The sequence below is a fragment of the Cheilinus undulatus genome, linkage group 8, assembly GCF_018320785.1.
Source record: "Cheilinus undulatus linkage group 8, ASM1832078v1, whole genome shotgun sequence".
Taxonomy (NCBI): domain Eukaryota; kingdom Metazoa; phylum Chordata; class Actinopteri; order Labriformes; family Labridae; genus Cheilinus; species Cheilinus undulatus.
Genome location: NC_054872.1, coordinates 34,881,955 through 34,904,436, shown reverse-complemented (window position 1 = coordinate 34,904,436; position 22,482 = coordinate 34,881,955). Strand labels below are relative to the sequence as shown.

Genomic DNA, 22,482 nt, shown 5'->3' with positions numbered 1-22,482 from the left:
TGGGAATGACATTGCACCCAGGTTGAATTTGTTCAATTTGCTAGGAGCTCGTAACTGGGAGTAATGGGGGATGTTCAAACCTTCCGAGTCAAAATTCTGAGTTTAGATCATTTTTTGATTGGAGCTTGGAATTGGTACATTCCGAGATTTAAATGGAACGTACCATAAAGCTCACCAAGCAGCTAAGTAAGCTACGTATCTACGTTATCTGCAAAGCTAAGGCAGCTTTAGCTACATTTACTGAAGCTCATGTTGGTAAAGCTAATGTAGCTACATTGGCAATGTAATAAAGTTAATTGCAGCTAAGATATGTTAGCTATGTAAGCTAACAAAGCTAAAGCGAGCCACTGTTACTTCTAAAATAGATCTATGCATAATTTAATCCAGGATTAGACCTTAGACCTGATATTTTTGTGGCCGTGAAAAATGTCAGACCCCTTGCCATTAATAAGCCAAAAAAGGAATTTAAAGAAACAGGGCCAAATCTACAAATTTTCTAAGATGTTAGGATACATTAACGAGACATGCAAAATAGTCTGTTTCACAAATGTGTTGCATCTACATTCCCAGTGAGCAACCACCTCTTTGTTTGGGAATGGCAGGACCTTTGAAATAATCTCAGAGGGTGACCGGACAAACTGTGTAATTACGGGCCAGTCAGTTGTACAAAACTTGATGTAGAAGGCATGATGCTAACTGTTAGTGGAGCCGGTTCTTGAAACAAACTCATGCCAGCTCTTTTGACAGAGTTGGTCGGGGAGAAGAGCAAAAAAGTTTTCCTTCAGTTAAAGCTTACAGTGGGCTTCTTTGCTCTTCTTTCAACAGAATGTGTAGTTCTGATAAAACTGCTAATGTAGCTACATCCAAGCTAATTGCTCCACCAGCAGCCACTGTATAGTGGCTTGCAGTACAACTAAACCACGCCCATAACACTGCAAACTCATGCTGTGGCCAGTCAGGAAGCGTAGAAACATCTTTTAAGCTAAGAGGAGCTTTCAGTGTGATTCTTGGCTCTTTTATAATAAAGATATGTTCAATTTTGATGAAAATGCCGCTGTGGCTAAATAAGAGCTAATCACTTGACCAGCAGTCGTTGTTAACCAGTTTGCAGAGGCACTAAACCACACCCGTAGATACAGCCTCATTCTTCTCAAATGACTGACTGGTCTGTCGGTGTTCAGACCATGCACAGTCGTTTCAGATTAGAGATTAGAGCTTTGCAAGATTGATCTGCCTGATGACAGACATTGAATCTGGCCAATCCATCAACTTTGCAAGGTTAAGGATAAGTTACATGACTCTAGTTATACTCGCTGGTACTGGTGGAGCTGTTGAGCATTGCAAGACTACGGGGTGGTGCCTAGACTTGAAAGGGTGGGGATAGGGGCAACTGATGAAGCAACAGGTATTGTCTGTGGACCAGACAGTCTCTTAGATCAGCCTGCAAGGTCTCCGTGGGCAGGGTCTTTCAAAGGATGCAACCCCTGAATTGAGACACAACTATTAAAGCAGTAATTTAACAATTTTTGACTGTACTTTTGAGGCATCAAAAGCCAAATCATTAAATTTTCAGTTGAGGTGTTTTTGAGGCTCAACTGAAAAGATTTTAATTAAATACATTTTTTATTAAATGCATAATTATTGATCCTTCCATGTTAATTAATTATGTCACAAGAAAACATTATGGTGCTGGGGGGATACTTGCATAAAATAACTCTTGAACTGAACATTAATAGTTACAAAAGATGGCTAAAGCTTTAATGCATTTTTAAAACTGAAGTGGCAACACCTGGAATAAACACCTTTACAGATGTTGCTAGCTGATGCAGAGTTGCAAAATGAGAATACATGTTTGTCATGACTGCACTTCAGCAGTCACAGAGAGGGGATACTTGCTGTCTCTGAGAAATAATTAGACCAGCCTACATCAGACTGTCACAAGCCTGGAGTGTGTCCCTGTGGTGTTTTACTGTAATGGACTCTTGTAATGAGAACACACTCTAAATATGATTTACAGATATTACACTGACACCTCTGGACACATGCCCTTGCCCTTACTTGAACACTGACTCTGCAGTGAAATAACACACATCCAGACAAAGTCTCTAATAAAACCATATTTTTTATTGTTTTGGCAAAAAGTGTATATGTACAGCATATTTAGAATCGTCATTTGACACCATTAAAATGCATTTGAACAGTGCTTCAGTGATGTGCTCTTAACCAGACCGCTCTGAGTCACCAAAAAGCTGTGCTGTTTTCTGTCATGCATACATAATCTCTTTTTCTAAACTCCTCTCCCCTATGTGTCTCAGTCTTGTTGTATGTCAATATACAAGCACGTTTTAAGCAGTGATACAGTATCAGTAGTCTTGCCTGTCAGCCAAGTCAGTGTCTATTCAGTCATGTAATGGCAACTGTAACAATAGGCAACAGCAGACAAAATGGCAGATATGCCATATACTAACCAGACACATAATCATCAATAACATATAATACTCTAGTTCAAGTATCATTCTGTTTCACATTACACCTCTGACAACACTCATAGAAGTTACACACCACAGTCCTAATACCTTTAAGTACCCCATTACAGCAAGATAGCCATAGAAAAATCTCTGAACTTTTTACCATATTCACACAGCAGCTACTTTCCTCTGACAGCCACAAGGAGGTAAGTTCAAATGCAAATGTTGCACTTCTTTGTTTTCAGTTGTTTGTCATTTGTAAGAAAAAAATGTCAGTGCCATCCCTTTTGTATCATACACATTGGATAAACATTAAGCCACTTCTAAGCTAATGTTATTGTTGGCCAGCAAATGGCTAAAGGCTAAGGTTAGCATTTGTCTTTTGGTCTTAAATGGGCTATTTCTTGTGTTGTCTCGACTAGATACAGTCTGGTTTCAACTACAAAGTCAACTAAGACAACGAGATAATATTTATGATATATTTCCACATGTATTTCTAAACAGAGGTAACGTACTTGCATACAAGCCACCAAAAGAGAATAGCTACTATTAGCATTCAACCACTTCTAGGTAATTTAACTGTTTCCCACAAATGTAAGCCATTACTATTGTATCATGAACAATTTAAAAAATGATTCATTCAGACAAATTTTTTTTAGCTATTGCTACTGTTAGTCAGCAAATGGATCCAAATAGCTTAAGGCTAAGGTTAGCATTTGTCTTATGGTACCAAATGGGCTCTTGTGTTTTCCTGACAAGATAGTAGTCCAGTTTCAACTACAAAGTCGACTAAGACAAAAAGACGATATTTATAACATATTAACAGAAGTAACGTACTTGCATATTAGCTACCATCAGAGAACAGCTACAGTTAGCATTCAACCACTTTTTAGCTAATTCAATTCCCAAGGAATTTATGCCGTTTCTATTTATATAAATGAACACTTTCAAAAATGTAGCATTCAGACACTTTTTAGCTAATGCTAATGTTAGCTATCAAACGTCTAAATTGTAAGATATGCTTTAGTCTGATGGTAACTAATGGACTATTTTAATTTAAGTTCCAGCTCTGAACTTGACTTAGACATACTGTTCACAAGGACATTTATGAACGATAATACGTTGACAAAAATGATTTCTTTAAATACCTGACACCACATTGGCAACCATCAGAGAACTGCTAATATTAGCATTCAACAAATTTCTCAGCTAATTCAACCATAGGCTAGGTATCTGTCCCATTTCAACTGTACCACTCAACACTTTCTATAAGCCACATTAGCATTCAGCCATTTCAAAGCTAACCTTATGCTAAGCTATGCTTTTGCCCATCTGTAGTTTATGGCATACTAATCATGTTGTATTTCATGAATGCAGGTGCCAGATCCAAAATCGAATTTAAAAAACATTATGATAAAGGATATTTATAGTTGATATTATCATATCAGGAACATAGCTGATACCACATTAGCTACAATAAAAGATCAGGAAGCGTTAACATTCACTTCTTAGCTTTCTTTCTTCTTAGCTTAAGTTTTCATCTTAGCTAATATTACTGTTGCTTGAGATTTTTGCCATTCCTATCATATAACTGAAACTTTGACAAAGTAGTGTTTGCTAGCACTAATGTTAACTTGCAAACGGCTGGTTTGGTTTTGTCTCAGGGTAGCTAGTAAGGTATGTTAGTTTAACTCGACCCCTGGTGTCCAAACCTTTTCTACTGAGGGCCACATATACAGAAATAACTGTACGGCCACTTAGTACATTAAAGTCAGTGAAAACAATCCCTGCCTTTAGAATGCTACTGGCACTACTATTTGCTGCCGTAATTAACAAGTGTGTTTTAAATCAAGATATCCTTGTTATTTTGCCTGCCAATATTTTTCCTGCTTTCAGAATTGCCTCAAATTAGTCACAAAAAAAACAAATCAATAAATTCTTCTTGTCAAAATGTTTGTTTACAGAATAAGCACAGTGCCATTGCCTAGTGCTGAACCTAAGAAGTGCAACACAGTCGAGCACAAGCTTCATATTTTAATGTGGGCTGCATTTTCTTTTAAAAATTTGCTGTGGGCCAATCAACAACGGACCATGGGGCACATTTAGCCCCTGGGCCATAGTTTGGACACCTCTGAACTAAAACATGGACAGTTATCCCTTCAAATTTGTGTTTTTAGTAACTGATTAAAATCAGCCTGGAACTCTGTCAACATTAAAACAGCATATCAACTTCCAAAGTGAACTGTGAGGAAAATAGCCGTTATGCTGATATGGTCAAACAGCTGAGTGCCACCAAATCTACTGATCCGGTATCAGTGAATGGTTAAGATAAAACTACATAACTACTAAACTGTCCATTCACAGATATTTTTCATATCTGAATTGCAGAAAGCTGGTGTTAAGCTCTGTTTCAATGACACTTATGTGACTTATTAACTTCAGTAACTGAACATTAATGCCACTAAGCATGTTGCGTTCCTTAAAACGTCTGAGCATTTTCAGACTGTATTTACAGGCCTATGCATCTGGAATACAAATGGATGTGGTGTGAATACAGATTTCAAAGCAGTCGTATAAAGGTGACATCATCACGAATAAACAGACTAAGACCAGGAACATTAAAGTGCTCCATGCAGGACAGACAAAATGTACAGTTGTGTTGCCATTTTCACAGTTCATCTACAAGACTTTTTTTTTAGTTATAGCTCAATGTAAGGGGTATGAAAGTATTTATATTTGTTTAGCTTTTACCAATGAGATCAGTCCAACAAATACTCACGTTTCAGGTAGTGGACAGGGGTGAGGATAAAGTTACTTGTTTTTTAAAGAAAGGCAGCCTCCTGCTCTTAAGTCATGAATTTGGTGCAGTTAGAGCCGCAGGCAGAGAATCAATAAATCTATAATTATACTGTAGAGTAACTTGAAAATCACCTCTGTCCTTGTGCTGTATTGCATCAGTACATTCACCAACGTCTACATACACAGAAATGACATTTTAGAGCAGATCTATTCTGCACTCTAGTAAAAATTCAACAGAAACCAATAACATAATACTGGTTTTATAGTCTGTTCGACAGAGCAAGAGGGTTTTTAACTGGAATTGATCCAATTGAAAATATACTGAAGCCTATCGTATTACAAACGTATAGATTTCAATACACACAATAAGCCATTATTGTATAGTCACGTGGAGTACATAGATCAGTTTTTTTGGACGGGATATACAATACAAACATGCGTGTTTTACGAGTGCCCACAGTAAACGTGACGTTTTACATTTACACATCAGCATATCAATCCAGAATAACCAGCTGCAATGAATTAGAAATAGAAGAGTATGAGTTTTAATCAACAAACTCCATTTAGAGTAAATATCTATGCTTTATCAAAATGTTTCAAACATAAAAAATGCTCTTTACAAATATCCAATAAATTTGATGGCATGAGATTTTTTTGATGTTCACAGCACCAACTGGAATTTAATGATGTGGAAAAAAACATGAAAACAAGTTTCCTTTTCTTTTTTTAAATAAAACTATAGAGTAGTAGCTCTCTCCTGTTTTAGCTATTTACAAACTTCTTCAGGCATACCATCAATGCTTCATGAATGTTTGAATGAAAGCATTTCAAGGGTTTTGTTCATTTCTGCATCGTGCACAGCTATCATTCTATTGCTCTGGCTACATCCACTCTGTCATCTTTCTCTCTGTGTGCCTTTTACTGGTCAACATTAAATATTTATTGCTTCTTTACTCTTTAACAAGCTCAGCACTCCTATCTCACAGCCACTTCCACCTCTGCTCTTCCCCTTCAGGGTTATTTTCATTTACAGGTGAAAAGGGACCACTCAGACAATCAATTTTGAATTTTCTGATCATTTCTCTCCGTCTCCCATCCAAACTTTTATTGGCTGTCCCTTTTGTCTTAAAACAGAAAAACCTTGATTCCCTCTCCAACTTTTTTCCTCACTTTGTATTGTTATTCAGTCTGTTTCCTGTGTCTTCCCCTCTCTCACTCAGTCTCTTTCTTGGTTTCATGCCTTTGTTCCAAACCCTCCTCCTCCTCCGCTCTGCATGCTGAAATACTCGGTGAAGGAAGGCAGCCGGGGCGGCAGTGGGGGTGAGCGTGTGGCCAGGCGTGGGGGTATTGGAGGCGGAGGTGGGGGCAGTATCGATGTCAGGTCTGCTGCAGTGGTGATGATCTTCTGCTCACTGTTCCTTGGCACCTCAGGTCCTTTACGAGCCACTGTCTCCTCCACTGTCTTTACTGGGTCCTGGGGGAAAGAAGAGGGGGGTTTTAAACTTTTGACCTTTGTTTTCCCATGGATGGAGGTCACAGAAGTGTCACATGGGCCGGACACTGCTGGTAACACCATCCATACTATACATCAAAATTTGACACGTTCCAACCGTTCAAAGATGCTGTGGTGGTTACACAGGTTGGGTTAAATGACACCTGTACTGGGTTTCCTGACCTCCAGTTCACTGACTTCTTCACAAACTCTAGATTTTGAAATATGAACCCACTGTATGTTAGAATTTACAAATCGTTTTGTAGGCCTCACAGATATGTCTGAATCATTACAGGAGATCTTTTTTATAACAATACAGCAGTGTTAAATTTGGCAGCTACTGAGTTTTAGCTTTTAGATTACAACGCCTTTAAGCGTAAGTCAATGTTTGTCATTTCTACTCTCAAAAGTTTTAGTTTAGTTTTAGGGGTCGGCAACTCAAAAACTTTTTTGTCCAGTTTTAGTCAAAAAAAGTCCCTTCATTGTAGTCTTTATATGAAAGAGGGGGTATTATACTTTTCCGATTTTTAAAACATAAGTATAAAGTCACAATGTTGGGTGTCCATACTCCACGTATGCAAATTTTCAAACCGCAAGATAAACGTATGCGGCAGTAATCTTGGAATTAGCGTGTAAACTGATGAAAACGGTTCGTTAAAAATCTCTCTGAGATTCACCCGAGACGAGATTTCAATGGAGCGAACAGATGAGGTCATCGCAACAGGATCTACTGACTGGTATGTGGTTCGTTCGTGCTGCAGGCACAGCGGAACAGACCGCCCCCACAAGGCCTTTTAGCCATTTGGTAACACAGTAATTAAACACTTACCAAACAGATATGTCCTGCTCTATCCTTCACTACTGCTGGTTTTCTTTCCCCTCTCTCTCCAAACTATCAGGATCAGACTCCGGGTCTAACACATACGGACGTATATCAAAATTCGCCATATTTTACTCAGTCGGACCGGTTCATTCAAAGTTTACAACTACTAGCATAACATTAGCCACATTAGAGGGGGCGGGCACAAAACACTGAGTCCTGCCGCCGGCCAGCCTCCAGAAAATCGGCCCATTGGAGGAAAGCAGGTCCGTGGGGGGTGTGGGGGTGTGGGTGAAAGAGACAGCAGCGAAAACGAAGCATTTCAGACAGAGGTTAAAATAAGGGTTTTCCAGGATGCCAGTGTGAGAAACATTAGGAGTTTTTTGAGATGTAAACCATGTAAAGCTACTACTTGGGTATCAGACAGTTGGTGTAAAGCCTTGAAAAAAGGCATAATACCCCCACTTTAAGTAGTTGCATATTTTCTCTTTGAACTAATTTAATCAGTCGTACTGTGAAATTAAAATTAATGTAAAGCTTCGATTTAATGCCAGCACTAGCATTTTAGTGCTGACACAGAGCCAGGCAGCTGTGCTCTGATCAGAAGCAACTTTTAAAATTTGAGAGGATAGTATTTCTCATGAGTGGGTGCGGCTTCATGTCATTCAACAGGCACACCCACACCATCCTAGAGCATATTTAGTGACTAATTTTTCAAGATTTTATAAACTTAGAGATGTTTTACATGACTGAAATTTAGCTTGGTGGTTCATAACACAGTGGCCTGTTGTACAACAAACCTAGGATAACCTAGGATATTCATCGCTTTACAGGGACTTTAACGGCTTATTTTTGCCCCGGCTTTTTCCTCTTTTTTTGTTTCACATAATGAGGGAGTCAAGCAGCTAAGAGTGGCCTTCCTGGTCAATGCTGCTAACAGTGAAAAGGACCCACAGGAATATAAAAGTGACACATTGCTGTCAAATTTTATCATCAGTTTTACTAGTTTTATTCATGAAGCCCAAAGAAAATGTATCTACACTTTTTTCTTACATTAAGACCTTTGTATAAACTGTTGAAGTGTGGTACTGTGATTTTAGTTTATATGTGCAAATCAAACTTTGACAACTGAGAGTAAACAGACACCTCGAGTTCTTTGGCTTCCACTCCAGAGGGTCCCAAGAAGGTGTGACTAATCTTTCTGCATTGAACACTGGAAAAATATGGCTTGATTGTTAGTCACTATGAAAACTTGCAAACAGATTTTCTTTAACAGACATATCGGCCAATTATTGCAACTCTGTAAGAATCACAAAAAAAAAAATAGATGTATCAATGACCTACAGTACTCTGTTGTATGATACTGTTAAAGAAACTTAATCTGAAGTCCCTCCAGCTTGGATGTTTTCATAATTAATGTACCTTTTACAGATCTGACCATATTTGGGATAAAGAAATTAGATTTGTTTTACCTATAAAGGTTTGAGTAGAAAAATCCTAATCTGGATTCTGATCACCTTTCATAGCGAAAGACTGTTGTGATAACATCCTAATCTATCCTTCAGGCCAAATACTATAAAACATGAAGACCTCAACACAGCACTTAAAGCTTTTTTGGTTTATCCACCACAATCTGATCCAGTACACTTTCTGTGTCAGTGCAAGTAATTATCTGCAACTAGATGTCTTTCACTGGAGCAAAATAACAAAAGACAGAGTATATTTTATTAAGGAACACTGAGGGGAAATGCTTAATGCCCACCTTGATAGCAGGCTTATAAAGACTAAAGGCCAAGTACAAAATCATGTTGTTTAATTGTACTTTAACAGCCAGACTCTCACTCTGTAATTAGATGTCTGCAGCAAGCGCAGCATTTTTTTATTGCGCTGGATTTCTAGGAAGAACCTGAGGAACAAAGCACATTAATTCTTTCAACACTTGCCTAAAGGAAGTAAGACAATTCTTTTCTAAGTGCTTCCCTTATATCCCAACAACAGAATCAACTTTCTTTATCCTAAGATGTTTTCAAATGTAAATTTAGAACTTGCTTGTCTTCTCAGATCAGCTTTAATGTTTTTGTGGGCTACATTACTTGTGCTATTTTCAGTTTCTTTGAGTTTTTAAGTCATTTTTTTTTCTCTGATCCAGGTATTAAGGTTTCTCTTTCATGTTGTATAATTCCTGCCAGTGTCTGCCTGTTGTGTCAGTTAAGTCTAACATTCTTCCTGTGACTCACTTCTCTGCAGTATGAAAAGGTAACTTTATCAGATTTAAAGTTATAAACACAGGACTTACTTTGGTCATGTTAATAATCCTATTTAATAATTCCCTTGTGTCAGACACCACAATTTCAGCCAAGAAATGTTCCCTAAAATCTTTTTTCCTTAGTAACTTTCATGTTACACTGATGCTTTCTAATTGGACACATTTGTTTTAGATAAGACAATGGTTCATTTCAAGCAAGGTTTGACACAGTGAGGTTTGCATTTTAAAAGAATCTAGAATGGGTTCCACTTAGAGGAATCTAATTTCATAAAGCAAACACTGCAAAATAGTTTTTGGATGTTTAAACTGAATATAAAAAGGCATACAGAGCCTCAGCTGAAAGTCTAATTCTGATGCTTTTAACCTGTTTCTGCACTTCCTCTCTAGATTAAATAGATGTGAATGAATAATTGATGTTTTCACCTTTTTACCCTCCACTCTGTCTTCACCTTCTACATCAGCCCAGGATATTACATATGCGTGGGTAAACACGATAAAGCTTCATTTACAGACACACTACTCTCCTAAAATTCTTCTGAAATTATCCAGGTGAGCTGCATGTGTGACTGCAAATAGCCTGACTTTTACTCTGACTTTATCTGCAATTTTTCCTGCCAGCTTCCAGGTAAAATTTTTGCAAAAAGTCAGGGTGAGCAAGATGATGCAAGATTTCATGGTGTCTTTATTAGAACCTATAAGGGTAAAGTCAGCAGATAGCAAGTGTACATGTCAATGACTTCACTAATGTTAAGCAAAGTTTTGCTGCTATATTTCCTTACTATTGCTTCAGTGGTCATGATCAGGCCTGCACACAGAATGACCTGGACCCCTGAGAAACCCAGTGATTGGGCCCTCCGCAGTTGTGATTTATTGATAATTGAATTGAATCAGTAGCATTGGTGCTAGCATCCTGGCAAATAGTTAAATTATTTTGGAGCTGAAAAGTGTGCCAAGCTGTTATTGGGTTCTAATGTTCAAATTATATTTTTATGCCACATTTTAACCTCTTTTCATCACTGTTTCTGCCTATTTTGCCACATGTGTTTCCATATAAAACCAATTTTGCAACTTTTTAACCTCATTTCACGACTTTAGCCACCTCTTTTTGCCACTTTTTAACCGCTTTTCACCATTTTTGCCCTACTTTTTTTCCTCTCTTAACCCATGTTTGCTGCTTTATCTATTTTTGCCTCTTTTATTCTATTTTTGTCACCTTTGACCCATTTTTGCCTCTCTTTAACCACTTTACACCACTTTATTTTCTGGCATCTTAACATTTGTGCAGATCATGGTCTGACACTACTTTCCAAAGGATTTAGTCAATGTCCCCATCTACATTTTTGACATTATCAATAAAAAGGTAATTCTGTTTTAAGAAAATGTGTGTACATCTTTAAATGGCTAGATTGGACCACAGCAACAATAAATAAATATTATGTATTTATATAAATAATATTAATTTTTGTTACTTTTATAGGAGCGGTTGTTGTAATAAAATATAAAATATGGTTATCACAGATTAACTTTACAATGGACCGTGACCTCCTTTTGGTTGGGCCCCAGAAAGTTTTCCCCCTTGATCTCCCCTTATGGTTGACTTTAGTCATGACATTGTTTTCTCCTGTGGTGTCTGTATTGTGAAAACGTCTTTACGCAGGATGTTGTAGTGGTATTAACCTAGAATTTGTGGTCATCACTAAGTAATCCTCCTTGTTTTTATACACGTGCTACCCCCTCCCCCCCCCACCCCCACCCCCACCCCCCAAGTTCTGTGAGCAGATCCAAAACAGATAATCTTGTTCTTAAAAATATCAGAGCCTTCATATCCTGAAATTATCTGTGAAATGTCAAACAGTGCATGTGTGAAAAGGGCTCCAAATAGACTCACTGATTGGATAGAGAACAGTTCTGTGAAGTTGGGCTGAGAGTCTCCAAGGAAGGAGCTGTTTCCATAAGCATGGTGAGGGAAGCTCTCAGCTCCCTCGCCTCCTTTTGGACTGGACAGCAGGATCCCAATCTGGGATGTCCGGACATGATATGGAAAGTTCTTATTGGCTGCTGAAGGTCGTGTGATGATCTGAAGGACAAAACAAAAAGACATTCATTCAGCCAGGTCATGATTATCCAAAGCTTTGGATAAAAGATAGGATGAACACTGATTCTTTAAGATGCCATCTACCATAAAAACAGATTTCAGGTTGCACCATTATATACACCAGTCTGTTCTGGGGCCTCTACCAGAGGCAAGGCAAGTTTATATTTATAGCACAACAAGCAGCAACAAGGACATTCAAAGTGCCTCACCCAAGACATCAAAACACAATGACAAAAGGAAAAAGAAACACTCCAGAAACCTAAAAAAAATGATCAAAACAGCCAATAAAACTAAGAAATGATGAAAACAAAGAAATCAAAAGAGATAAAAGGAGAAAAATTTCTAGCTTAAAAAGGACTGAAACTGCTTTCTTCTGGACATCTGTCTCCATGTGTGATTGCCTTGATGTTCAGCAGCATGTGCAAATGTGTAGCTCTTTAACTCCTTCCATCTGTTTTCATCATTAAGAGTTCCCACCTTTAGCATCTTTAACATGATAGTGGTGATCTCAGCCTGTGTTGATTGTTGTGAGTTGACAGACACACAAACTGCCGTTCAGCCCACCTCTTTTGGTCACTTGTTGTCTTTAACTGAGGAGTCTTTTCATTCGAACCACCACTCCACAAGTTCATTTACTCATCAGTATATCCCTGCTTTCTTTATATGCAGGATTATGATCTAATGAGGGGGAAAAGAGGGTAAAAATAGGCTCTAACCCCCAACAGTCTGTTCTGCAGCACTGTGTAGAGCATCACTGCAAACTGAGAGCTAAGGCTGCCATTTTTTAAATACTTGGATACTTTTTGAAACCACATGCTTTAAATAATAAAATATCTGCTATTTTATGTTCCATAGTACAAAAAGTAACACTGTTTTGAAGAAAAAACAGTGAGCAAAGAAAGAGTGAAAGAGCGAAACAGACAGAGGACAGCCATGGAGAGTGTCCTGTTGCTAAAACAGAGCAGTGTTATGGACAGCAGAGATGTTATCTTCTGATTGTTGTACAGTGGTTACACTCTAAAGAAGTTAGAAACACACCAAGACTTCTGCCGAGACATGAGAGAAGATTCAGAATATAGTTTGACTGATGCTGAAGACGTGCAATTTTGAACAAAAGATGAAGGCAACGGATGATAGTTCAGAGGCAAAGTCAGCATGTACGGCAAAAGCCACGCATAAGGGTGTAAGTACGATGTAAAGAAACTGTTGGTCTCTTCTTCTGTCCACTGGTGCCGCGCCATGTTGGCTTGGAGTGAACTGATCATGTGACACCGTACGTTATGTCCTGTGACGTGTAAATGCAGAAAAAGTGTTTCTATTGAACTTTCGCGATATACTTCTATGTTGAAATGTCTGAGAAACTTCCTCATGAGAGCGTAAAAACTTTTTAGCAATACTTGAGTGGTTTTTTGAAATTCGGATGTTTCCATTACGAGTTTTTTATTGCCCGATTTAGAGTTTGCACATTTCTAAGGGTAATGGAAATGGGACTAACAGTAGTGTCTGTGAGTGCCATGTTTATTGTCTGACCTATTAATGAAAAAGTTACTTTTCTCTTCTTCCAGTTTATTAATGGTACTTTAGGGAATATTTGATTTTAGGTCAGCCATATACATTATTCCTAGGGAAATATTTTTTATTTTGCCTTTCATCACCATAAACAGTGCCAAATTTTACTATGCATTTACTGTTTAGGGCAGTTGTTCTCAACTGGTGGGTCAGGACCCAAAAGTGGGTCGTGAAGCCATTTTTAGTGGGTCACAGATGTGTGACTAAAAACAAATATGTGGAAAGAAATCTACAACAGGCTCTTATTTTGAAGGATATGTCTCCATTCCCTTTTTCCATTATGTCTTTTGGTCCATTTCAAGTCAAACTGCAAAATTTTAAATTAAAAACATTTGGTTGCGTTTGCAAAATGTTGGAAATTTGGGTTGCAATTTGTTGTTAATGAGATACTGGTGGGTCTTGATGTTAGAATAAATGAGAACCACAGGTTTAGGGAATCTTCCTTATGTTGAAAATGTAAATAAAAGCTACATTCACAAGTTTTGGGATCTTTTTTATTGCAGTGGTAACAAAAAGGCATTGATGTTGTTTGATTTTGACAGATGTTGTATTGAAATTCCAAATTCTAGTATTGTGACAACTCTACCAGCACTGAATAGTACATAATGTGTGACAATGGTAGCCGCACTTGCAGTCATAACTGCACATCTCAGCTCTTTAATATGGTTGCACCAGTATATAGGTCACAGCTAGCTTTTAGATGCTGAAGTAAGAAATGGGAATTGCATGCATGCAGTGTGAAGAAACATAAAATAACATATGTGGGAGCAGAACGACACATTAGTGAAGAATAACATGCCAAGGAGGTGAAGAGGAGGTAGATAATGATGTGTGGAAGAGACAATCAGCATGACTCAAGGATAGTGAATAATATATAACTGACAACGGCGACAATGACTTTTGAAAATGTGATCTATAAAGGTATGACGGTCTGCAAGAGTTTAAGAGCCTTTGTATATGTGTTTGTGTGGTACAAACCAGGAAGACGATGTGAGCGTAGAGATGGATGCCGAGCTGAATGCCGTTGACGATCTTCTCACGGGCCCACCGAGGAATCCCAAAGTTGGCAATCAGAGCCATAACAGGCACAGCGAAAAACCTGCAGAAGACAAGTGAGTCGATTTAGGATAATGGCGTGGAAAAAAACACATTAAAAGAAAAAAAGATGAGGAAAGAGTTTGAGGGTGAGAGGCGGAGAGAGTGGAAATAGATGTAAAGCACAGAGGGAGATAAAGATGGGAGGAGAGGAGAGGCGTAGATAATGAGGCAGGAGATAGTGGTGGCAATGAGAGAGAAATACTGAGATAATATTAGTCTTTGTAATCTACTCTTCATTTCAAGCTCGTGCTATTATACTGAGTGAGTGAAGGGCAGAGAAGCTGAGCTGCACATGTAGATGAGTTTTTCTCAGGGTAAATGAAAAGCACTGCTCCCCAGTGAGTAGCTTTAAACTATCTGGCACAAATTCATATATACCAGCATAAATTATTCTAAAAGAAAGAGACCTCATCAGCAGAGGAAAAATAGGTGTTTTCTTCTAGCAATCACTGGCTTAAATACAATAATGTAGCTCTGAGTTGGGCACACACTTTCGTAGAAGGGTGAAGCAGAATAAACAACATCTTCTTTCACCACAAAAGCATCAGCTGTCTCATGCACATTTTTCACTGAGCTTCATAAATTATTCAAATGGAAGAGACCTCAAACAGAAAAATGTGCATCTTCCCACTCCAGCAAGCTCCCGCTCAGGTGCTATTATCCACAGAGCGAGGGCAGAGAGTGAAGGAGGCTGTGCACGTCTCACCATAGTGTGTACGTGGTGAAGAAAGGGACGTAGAAGGGCTGCTTCTCAGGGTAGTGCTTCAGGGAGACCAACACAGCGTAGCAGAACCACACGTAGGCCAACAGCTGCAGGCCCATCAGTCCGTAGCCTGCAGGGCTGTCATAGGCGTACAGGACCTCGCCAGGGTCAAAAAACTGGCACAGGAACATCAGCGTTAGAGACAAGGTTTGCTGTCAAGTAGGTTAACACAATCAAGCAGCCCCAGAAATTTAAACAGGATAAAATAATATAGAGATGGAAAATGGAACATACATGGCAAATAGATTATCTGAAGCAACACATTTTGTGCTAAGGCTGTCGTATGTTTTTCTTTAAACATATATTTTGGGGCATTTTAGGTTGTTTTCTGTCAGAAATCACTCTGTTATGTTACTTTTGATAACCCCAGGGTTATCTACACAATCTGATGATAATCTGCTTAATGCTTTTATATCATTTTAGCATTGGTGAGAGTTATAAACTCTCATACGTCATAGACGGGGCTTGACATAAACACCCACCAAATGTGGGTGGATTCTTTGCTGTGGCAGGTACCACATTGAATCTAAACAGCCAGTTTGGCAGACTAAGTTTATTACTGTTAGAAACTATCCTTCAATCTAATTGTGCTTGGCTTTTAGCACCATTGTTTATTGTATAGTGAAGCAAATTTGGGGGCATTTTTTCCTCAAATAACTACAAAAAAAGTAGGTATCAGCACATCTGACCAGGAGAAATCAGACAAAAATGTGTAGTTTAACTTACTACATTCAGGGAAGGACATCTTATTTTGATCACGATGATGAGGGGAAAAAGACAATGTGATTCATTTTATCCCAGATGTGCCAGATTTGGCACATAGTGACTGGTGAAAATCCTAGCTATTAACCACTAGCCACAGTGGCTGATGAGCCAAAAAGTTAAGGCCCTGGTGGTCACAGACCATATTTTACCCCACCCAAAAAAACCTAGCACCATAAGAGGTGAAAATCTTTCCAAAAGTCTAAATCCAAAATTCAGTCACACATAGCTCTCAGCCTTTTCAAATGTTTAAAGTCATTTCATTCCACCATATCTACTGTATTTGGGCACACGTTTGATTTTGCTTGTTGGGGACTTTAAGTAAACATTGCCAGTGCAGTTATGTAATTCAGACAGGAGTATGCTTGCAATTTTTGGTAACTGAAAACAAGAAGTGGAACTTTAGGGAACTGCAAACAAAAATATATGGATGATTATGCTAATTTCAATTAAAACAGCCATAATATGAAACTGGTTAAAGACAGAGATACCCAAGTTAGAGGGCTGGTACATTGTTATGCATGAAATATAAATACAATGAAAAAGTTGGCTTTCTCAGACAGAATGCAGCTTGATTGACCTGCCAATACTATGTTTGTGTTGTTTTGTTTCTTTGTTTGCATGTTTTGTTTTGTTTTACAGTTCTTTGAATATAATTTTCAAGGGCTGAACAAGAGCATAAAATTGCGGTCAGTTCTTATGCAGACTGGTTAAAGGGGAAAAATAAGGGAATGTGTTCTAAAAGGGGTTGGGATTTACATTCAGGAGCTCACAAAGCATCCTCTTTAAAGCCACTGCTTTATGCCTTTTTTTCTTTTCTTAAGAAAATTGTTTGTTTTAGTACAAAAAAACAGCGACCAGAGTTTTAAGGATTTGCAAATCTCTGATAATGATCTATACTGTGTACCATCTGAACGTTGGGTGCCTTAGAGTTTTATTTTTGTTCCTGTGTGTTATTTTAAAAAGTATTCATACAGTTACATTTTTAGTTGTATCACATTTAAATTTAACATTGTGGTATTCCAACAAACTGGATCAACTTTTACATGGACTAGAAAAGATGATTCTGGGTGTTTTATGCCACATTTTAGTTCATGTCCTCATTAATAAGATGGATGACTCAACGTTCAGCTGATGCACTACGACGACTGAGCCAAAACTCTGTGTGAGTCTTTGACATTGACGCTCCTTCTCCCCATCTAGGTCGGCGAAATGTGTGTGTGCAAGTTTCTGCTTTTATGTGTGTGGTGCCTTTCTTGCATCTGTGGACTCTAGATTGCATTTCACAGTCCAGTGACTGTATAGCGTTGACCATACAGGGTTACCCTTGCTACATAATGCATAGGTCTCACATCTCACTGTGGAGGAGCTTCTTGGGGTCCAACCAGAGCCTGTTAGATTCCTGGCTGCAGGCTTGGTGCCAGAAACATGCCTAAAGTCTTCTCTCAGCTCTGATTGTAACCTAGTTTGGCGTATTTTTAGCGGAGGCTCCCCTGAGTTTGGCTCTTTAATAGCAGGGAGCATGTAAGAGGGCAGACGGCAGATAAATCACACTGCTTCACATCCACATATTGCAGTGAGAGAGATGCTATAGGCTCCAGGGTTAAATTTAGCATTGCACAAATCCCACTGGGTTGTTCCTAGGTTGGATCCAAAGACTGTAACGCCCCTGTCCCTTAATGTACCATCATCACATGTGGCTGTGCTACTGTGCCCTATGCAGAAACGTATGTAACTGTTATTAATTCATAAGCTCAAAATAGAAACACCGAATCAATAATGAGAATGAAGGTCCCACAGCAAATCTCCATATCACAGAAACCTTAAAGAAACAGTCATTGAATATGACTGGACTTAATTTCAGGTACAGTACTAAGTACTTCTGTACTTGTGCCTGCAGTTGGAAGTTGCCTGTCAGGATCTATAATTTGTAACTCATTTAACATTTCTTCCCCCTTAACAATCAACTTGATGCATATTTATATTAAGCAATATATCAATGTAATGAGTGAGATGACAGGAGAAGCCATTACAGCCCACGTTGATCTGTGAGCCTAACTCTTCCATGAATCTTTATGAGATTATTAAAAAAAAAAGCCAAAGAGAGCTATAACACCAGAGCAGATACCGAGTCAGGACAAATCTCCCACTCAGTCATCCTTGTGTGACTAAAATGCTGTTTCAAGTTCAATCTGAAGAGGAGGAACTTTGAACAGTCACATATTTTACAAGCTGGGCTCTGAATTAAACACATTAATTAAGAAACCAGTTCAGACTTCATTTAAGTTACTGCTGTGGTTGAATTTCTTCAATAGTGTGGAGATTAGAACTACCAATAAAGATTATTTTCACTGCTGTACATTCTGTCTTTAATTGCCAAATGAGTTGAGTCATCTTTGTCTATGAAGTGTCAGAAAGAAAAGAATCATTTTGTTTGTTCTATCCAACAATAGACTGAATTTACATGTTATAAGAGATGGGAAAGAAGCAAATCCTCACATTTGAGCAGACACGATGAGGACTTGAAATGAAATCAAGAAAATAAATAGCTGTCAAACTGGTAATGAATTTTCAGCTGTGTGTGAAAATAACTGATAATTTTCTTTGCTTCAGCTTGTTGAGAAAAAAAATCTCAGTTCTTCCTACTTTTATTTATGACTGGCAGTTTTTTTTTCCAAGTTGAGAGCTCGATAAATAAATGTCATAGGGATAATGAAAGGTGTAGTGCTAGATTGGCCAGTGACTGGAATGAACTGGTTTTTCGTCTAAGGCCTGACTGTAACCTGCAGGTCCTCTCATGTACAGGTGCATTCAGAAAGTATTCAGACCCCTTCATCTTTTTTAATCTTATCATGTAGCAGCCTGAAGGTATGGTTGAAAAAAAAAATATTTTAATTTACAATTAATCTACACTCAGTACCCCATACTGACCAAGTGAATTATGAAAAATGAAAAACTGAAATATCCCATCCACATAAGTACTCAGACCCTTTCTCTTATTGCGTTTCCCTTGTTTCCTGTTTTACTTTGTAATCCTTGCCCCCCTTGTGTTTTCCCTGTACTGTAACTGTTCTCAAAGTCCAGGATCCTTCCGCCTGAGTCAGGTCCCTCAGAGGCAGGGCCAGAGTCCTCCCTGGTAACTCTTGAACACACATTTGGATTACATCATACAAACGGTTGTGCCCATTTATGAGGCGGCAGAGTCAAGTCAAGTCAAAATGGGAGAGGCACTAACAACAACTTGTACAACTCAAGAAATGCCTGAGTAACGCAGAGTAACACCCTCCCACTTTGGTTCTGCTTAAATGTGTGTGAACATGGGCTAGTTTGCCAGAAAGCACCAAGGTTCTGAGACTCCAGAACGGAGCCAGAACCAGAATCAGAACCATGTCTGTCTGAAACCACTACAAGAATCAGCTTGTGATTGTTCCATAAGTCTCACCTGTGCTTGATTGTCTTAGTCTCACCTGAATCCAATTATCCCTGAGTGTATTTAGTCTCTGTGCTCCTATCCTGCAGTGTCAGATATGTCTTTACCTCTGATACTCCTGAGAGTTTTCCTTGTGTTTTTCTGTTTTTGGAATTGTATTTGCGTTTGGATGTTTCCATAGACTAAGATCTAGGAAGTTTTCTGTTTTTAGTATTTGTTTATTCTAGGGATGTGCGCGATCAAATGGTTAAACTCGTTCATCAAATTAGCTGGCACGAGATTTACGAGTTGGTTAAACTAATAACCTGTAATTTTTTATAAACACAAGCTTAAAATCCCAGTCAAAATCTCTTTTTTAAACTGTAATGAAATTTCTGCTGCTAGAGGCCACTATAGTGAGTAGTAGAAGCAGCGTGGTATGCCAGTTTTTTAAAAAGTAAATGGAAATAAGGTAGTATGTAGGCTGTTGAGGGTTGAACTCACATATATCTACTCAACCGAAGTGAAAAGAGGCCACATATCAAAGCACAATATTAATCTGCAAAGAGGAATGAAGGCTAGCTTTTAATGTTAGCCCCACAGTATCAGGCACACACACTCACCGACACAATGACCCTGTGAGGAATTTGACAGTTTTCCAAGGATTTTCTCCTCTTTTAACTAGTCGGTTAAACAAAATTTAAATGAATGTTTAGCTGAATATGGAAATAGATGCTTACAAATTACTATTATTAAATTACTTATATTATACTATTTTAATAATTTACTTGGCCATTAACTTTTATTATGAGACAAAAAACATGCAATGATAAGCCCTGGATCTTTGAAATTGTTTATTTATATTTAGATGATTTGTTGAAAGTGTACATCTTAAAACACAAGCTAGGATCCTAACAGGAGGGAACAATATCATTAAGTGTAAAAAAACAGCTTCAAGTCTGACTTGATACGGGCACAGTGTGTTTTTTCTGAATGAGCTTTAGGATTAAGCTACTGTGCAAAAAATGTATGATGTTGTGTTAGTGTGAAATACTGTACCTCTGCTTCGTATATGAAGAGGATGACGTAGGTGATCGTATAGACTGTCATGTAGATGCTCAACTTAACCGACCCACTGTGGCTGATTCTCGCCCTGACACACAAAAACACACACATATGAGAAGGCTCAGAGGTCAGACGGATAAATCGACAGCTAATAAACAAATCCCTAAACAAACCCAGAGAGATCATGTGTGTGGTTCTTCACACACAAAGCAAAGGCAGCTTAATCTAAAAGCCAATATTCACAGCACACAGCACAAAGGACAGCTGAGATCGCTAAATATAAAATGGATGCAGACTTGTGGACATGGCAGGCTTTGAAAAGACTGCCCACACTTACAAACAGAAATTAAGGCTCCTTCATTTGCACAGCAGCATCAACAAATGGAAGCATTTCTGCGTTAAGCCCTCATCAAAAACATGCTTTAGCTCAAACTAATTCAACAGCAAACATCAGAGGAAAAATATCAAAGTTGTCGGTTAGTTATCTCCAACTGTCAACTTATCATTTACTGCAGATAAACAGCCGTGTTTTAGCTTGATGGAGATGCAGTTTTAGGTTTATTCACTGGGGTTTAAAGAGGGTTTAATAAGTGAGAGAGAGAGAGATCAGAGAATTTTCTGAAGCCAGAGGAGGATGTAATCCTACAGTCAAAAAAGCCAGCTTAAATCTTGCAAGCTCAGTTTTGACGACAGGAGTTCAGCCTAGAAAAATATCCGCAGAGATTCAATTGTGCCGGAAGCAGGACAAATCTTCAAACTATGAGCGCCAGTTTAGATGATGACTCACCGCGAATCAGAACTCAAAAAATTGTGAGCAGCCATTTATTTAAGCTGTTCAGATTTGAAAAAGCATGGATGTGCTGTGAATGTGTTCTCACATAAAACTGACTCAGAAATGTACTTTTGGGGAAAGCTTGGCAGATATTAAATATGATTTTATGAACAGCTGGCTTGTTTTATAACCGGACTTCTGAATTTGAACTGGACAACTGGAAAGACAGCTGACAGTCAGGAGAGGAGGGAGATTGTCCAACCAGGTGTGAGATAGATAGACGCTGATGTTCCAGCCAAGGAGAGCAGCCATAATTCATCTATTGTGAAATGATGCCTCTCCCACGCAAATGTCCAGTAAGCCTTGCCAAAATAGCAGCAAGGGAACCACAACACTGTCAGCTGGCTTTGCAGGGAAACAAAATCATTCAGCTGATACTGCAACACAAAAAGCAGCATCCCTCTTTCTTATTCTCATAACATTCAGGCTGAACAGTATACTATTTCACTATCATAACGGTGATCTGTGCATGTGCAATATTAGGGGAATAAACTACAACTACTGACTTCAATGATTTGCTGATGATGTAATCATTTTAATCATCTTAATTCACTGAGGTGTTATTAATGGAGATGTTCCTGTCGTTTTGGTTGTCAGTCTGTTTTACATTTAATTTGTCATGTCTGTTCAGTCATAAAAGAAAGCAAATTGACAGATTCTTTTAGTCAAAATGTTTGTTTATAGAATTAACACAACACCATGTCATGTTTATACTAGGAAATGTAATACAGTACAACACAAGCTGCATGTTTTAATGCAGGTCATATTTCATTCTTTTTTATTTTAAGGCCCCATCCACACGGAGATGAAAATGATATATTGCCATTTCATTTTGAGAAAGTTTTCCATAAAAACTGAGTCGTTTCAGGAACCACTGAAACGACTGAAAAGGCTGTAGTGCATATGCCAAGCCTGTACATGGCACTGTAATGCTGCCACGGAAATGCACCAAAGGAGAAGAAGAACATCACAGAAAAATTGACACAAACTTTCTTCTAGTTGTCCTTCTAGCCGTTCTCCGCGTTGGATTTAAGAACATATGAT

General features: G+C 38.4%; 1 protein-coding gene across 1 annotated transcript in view; it reads right to left on the bottom strand.

Annotated features, from left to right (window-relative positions):
* Positions 1-2,104: 2,104 nt before the first annotated feature.
* tmem145 (transmembrane protein 145) overlaps positions 2,105-22,482 on the bottom strand; it is an 84,430-nt gene continuing 64,052 nt past the window's right edge. Inside the window, exons 11-15 of the mRNA XM_041793683.1 lie at positions 20,601-20,694; positions 15,314-15,486; positions 14,488-14,608; positions 11,734-11,922; positions 2,105-6,741 (exon numbers count right to left, since the gene is read on the bottom strand). Of these exons, the coding sequence (XP_041649617.1) occupies positions 6,502-6,741; positions 11,734-11,922; positions 14,488-14,608; positions 15,314-15,486; positions 20,601-20,694 (817 nt within the window). The 3' untranslated portion in view covers positions 2,105-6,501. The remainder of the gene's footprint in view (positions 6,742-11,733; positions 11,923-14,487; positions 14,609-15,313; positions 15,487-20,600; positions 20,695-22,482) is intronic.